This window comes from Buceros rhinoceros, unplaced genomic scaffold, assembly GCF_000710305.1.
Source record: "Buceros rhinoceros silvestris isolate BGI_N320 unplaced genomic scaffold, ASM71030v1 scaffold28120, whole genome shotgun sequence".
In the NCBI taxonomy this organism is placed as follows: Eukaryota; Metazoa; Chordata; class Aves; order Bucerotiformes; family Bucerotidae; genus Buceros; species Buceros rhinoceros.
The window spans coordinates 8,900-11,091 of NW_010390577.1; the positions used below are offsets into that span (position 1 = coordinate 8,900).

The following is a 2,192-nucleotide window of genomic DNA, read 5'->3' on the forward strand; positions in this document are numbered from 1 at the left end:
TCTAGTTTCAGACTGAACTAAAACCCGAGTGGGAGGGCTTTGGTTTGGGGTTAGAAAATACCATGTGAGTGCTTCCAGCACTGCGCCCGAGCCACAGGGGCTGCGTCTGCAGGAGGAGGGCAGGTAGATTTGAAACCACCCCCACCGCTCCGGTCTGCTCCTTGGTGAGCCCCGCCCCGTAACGGCACAATCACACCTCTGCCGGCACAGGGCTGCGAGAAGAGCTGGGAAATGAAGGGAAAAGCGTACAACGGCTTGTGCTGAAAGAGCCTTTTCTGCAGTGTTTTTCAGTACGAGAATACGACATTCTGCTGCTGTTGAAAACGCGTGTTGTTTCTCTTTTCTCCTTGGCAGCTTAGAGGACAGGCAGCCACCCGTGCTCACGAGAGCCCCTCCCCTCCCCTGTGTGCAGATGAACTGTTCTTTGGTACACACCGTTTTTCTGGTCCAAACACCCCACGCAGGTTTCTCCCGGGCATCCCCTGGGCACGCCAGCAGCTCTCCCTGGGGGACATTGCCGTGAGCACGCTAAACCCTCTCCCTGAAGCCTCAGCTCCAAGTCCCATGGTAGATCAGGGTTTATTCACGGTGTTGTGCTGGACTGACTCACACAGTCCCTCCCTGCACAGTTGAGGTGGGTGACCCTGGCTCACATCAGAGCTGCAGCACAGCGTCATCTCCCACCGGGCCCTTGGCCCTGCGTGGTGGGGGGTAACAGCGCTCCAGCACTGCGTGGAGGTGGGTAACAACCACCGACAACCCCCAGCTGACCGGCTGCGTGGACAGCTTGAGTCGTTCGTCTGCGGTGTTTTAAGGCCACCCTGTCCGTGCTGGCAGGAACTGCTGCCTGAGTTCGTTTGGGTGCGTGTACGGAGCCGTGTCCGCTGTGTGGCACCGGAGCTGACCAGGCAGAGACCGAGGTCCTGCGCTCCGCTGCTCACGACGCCGTGTGCTCTGATTCAGGAGAGAGCATGGCTTCCTCGATGGCTGGTCTGTGGCGCCTGGTTATCCCCATGATTGTCCTGTCACACTTCTCATTGTCTTTCCCATCCCGGGAGAGGTAAGTCAGCGTTCCTCGTGTCTCTGCTTCCTTGTCCTCTGAGCGTTTTTGTTCAAAGAACCCGCTGGCTGTAAAGTTGGCCCTTTATCTTCGTCCCAGAATTTGCCTGGCTGTTGGGTTTGTTTCTTCCCTAAATTGACTCAGTTGAATGAATGCGAAGATTGTAAATATTTTTTCTTGCTGAAGAGTGGCAACGTTCATCAAGCCCCCGTGAAAAGCCACTCCTGGGTCTGTGTTCCCAGTGGGTAGTTACAGGGGCTGGCTGAGGAGAAAGTTTCTGTTTCACCCAGCCTAGTCCCGTGAAAACATAACCAAAATGTTGGCAAATTCCTGCCCATCTTTGTCGGGGAACCCCCTCTTTCCTCGGGGAGCAGTTTTAAATGCCTGTTCTTCTTTGACCTTTTCACCTCTTGTTTCCTCTGCTCCTCCCAGGAGTGAGAGACACGCTGACGGGCTCTTCCACAGCGAGCTCAGCAAGATGAACGGCAACGCCTACGTGCGGCAGCTGGTCAAACACCTGGTGGGCCTCAAGGAGAGGTAAGGACCACCAACCCCACCCTCCCGGGCACCGAAGTCTCCGCGGGAGATGGAACCCAGCAGTGAGGGGTAGCCTCCAGCTTCACGGCCAGCCTGAGCTCTGGCCTCATCCGAGATGCCCAAGAGGAAAGGAGACAGCAGAGAGGGGAGGGATGCAGGGCTCCTTGGGAAGAGGGACGTTTCGGTGTCCTGTGAGGACCCCCACATCCCGTGGTGGGGAGGATCAGCACTGTGCGGTCTCTCCCCCGGCGCAGGTCCCAGCGGCACTCCGATGGCCTCTTCACCAGCGAGTACAGCAAGATGAGAGGGAACGCTCAGGTTCAGAAATTCATTCAAAGCCTCATGGGCCGCAAGCGCAGGTAAGAGCTCAGCTTCCCGGGGAAAGGGAAGGCGGCTTGGGCCACGCCGGCTGCTGGGAGGCAGGTCTCAGCTCCAAGGAATGGGGGGTGACATGATCAGTGGCTTGGAAAACTCGAGACAAGGGAAGCGGGCTGGGGCTGGGGCTGGGGCTGGGGCTGCTCCCTCTAGGCTGCTCCTGGGGCTGGTGGGCAATAGCAGAGATGTCACAGAATCACAGAATCACCTGGATGGAAGA

At 57.7% G+C, this 2,192-nt stretch overlaps 1 protein-coding gene across 1 annotated transcript; it reads left to right on the forward strand.

The window, feature by feature from the left end:
- Positions 1–971: 971 nt before the first annotated feature.
- LOC104495404 (glucagon family neuropeptides-like) lies at positions 972–1,956 on the forward strand (the record flags this gene model as incomplete). Its single annotated transcript, XM_010138372.1, has 3 exons — positions 972–1,060; positions 1,493–1,597; positions 1,852–1,956. Coding segments are annotated over exons 1-3 (299 nt in total), but the record flags the coding sequence as incomplete, so codon positions are not given.
- Positions 1,957–2,192: the final 236 nt, after the last annotated feature.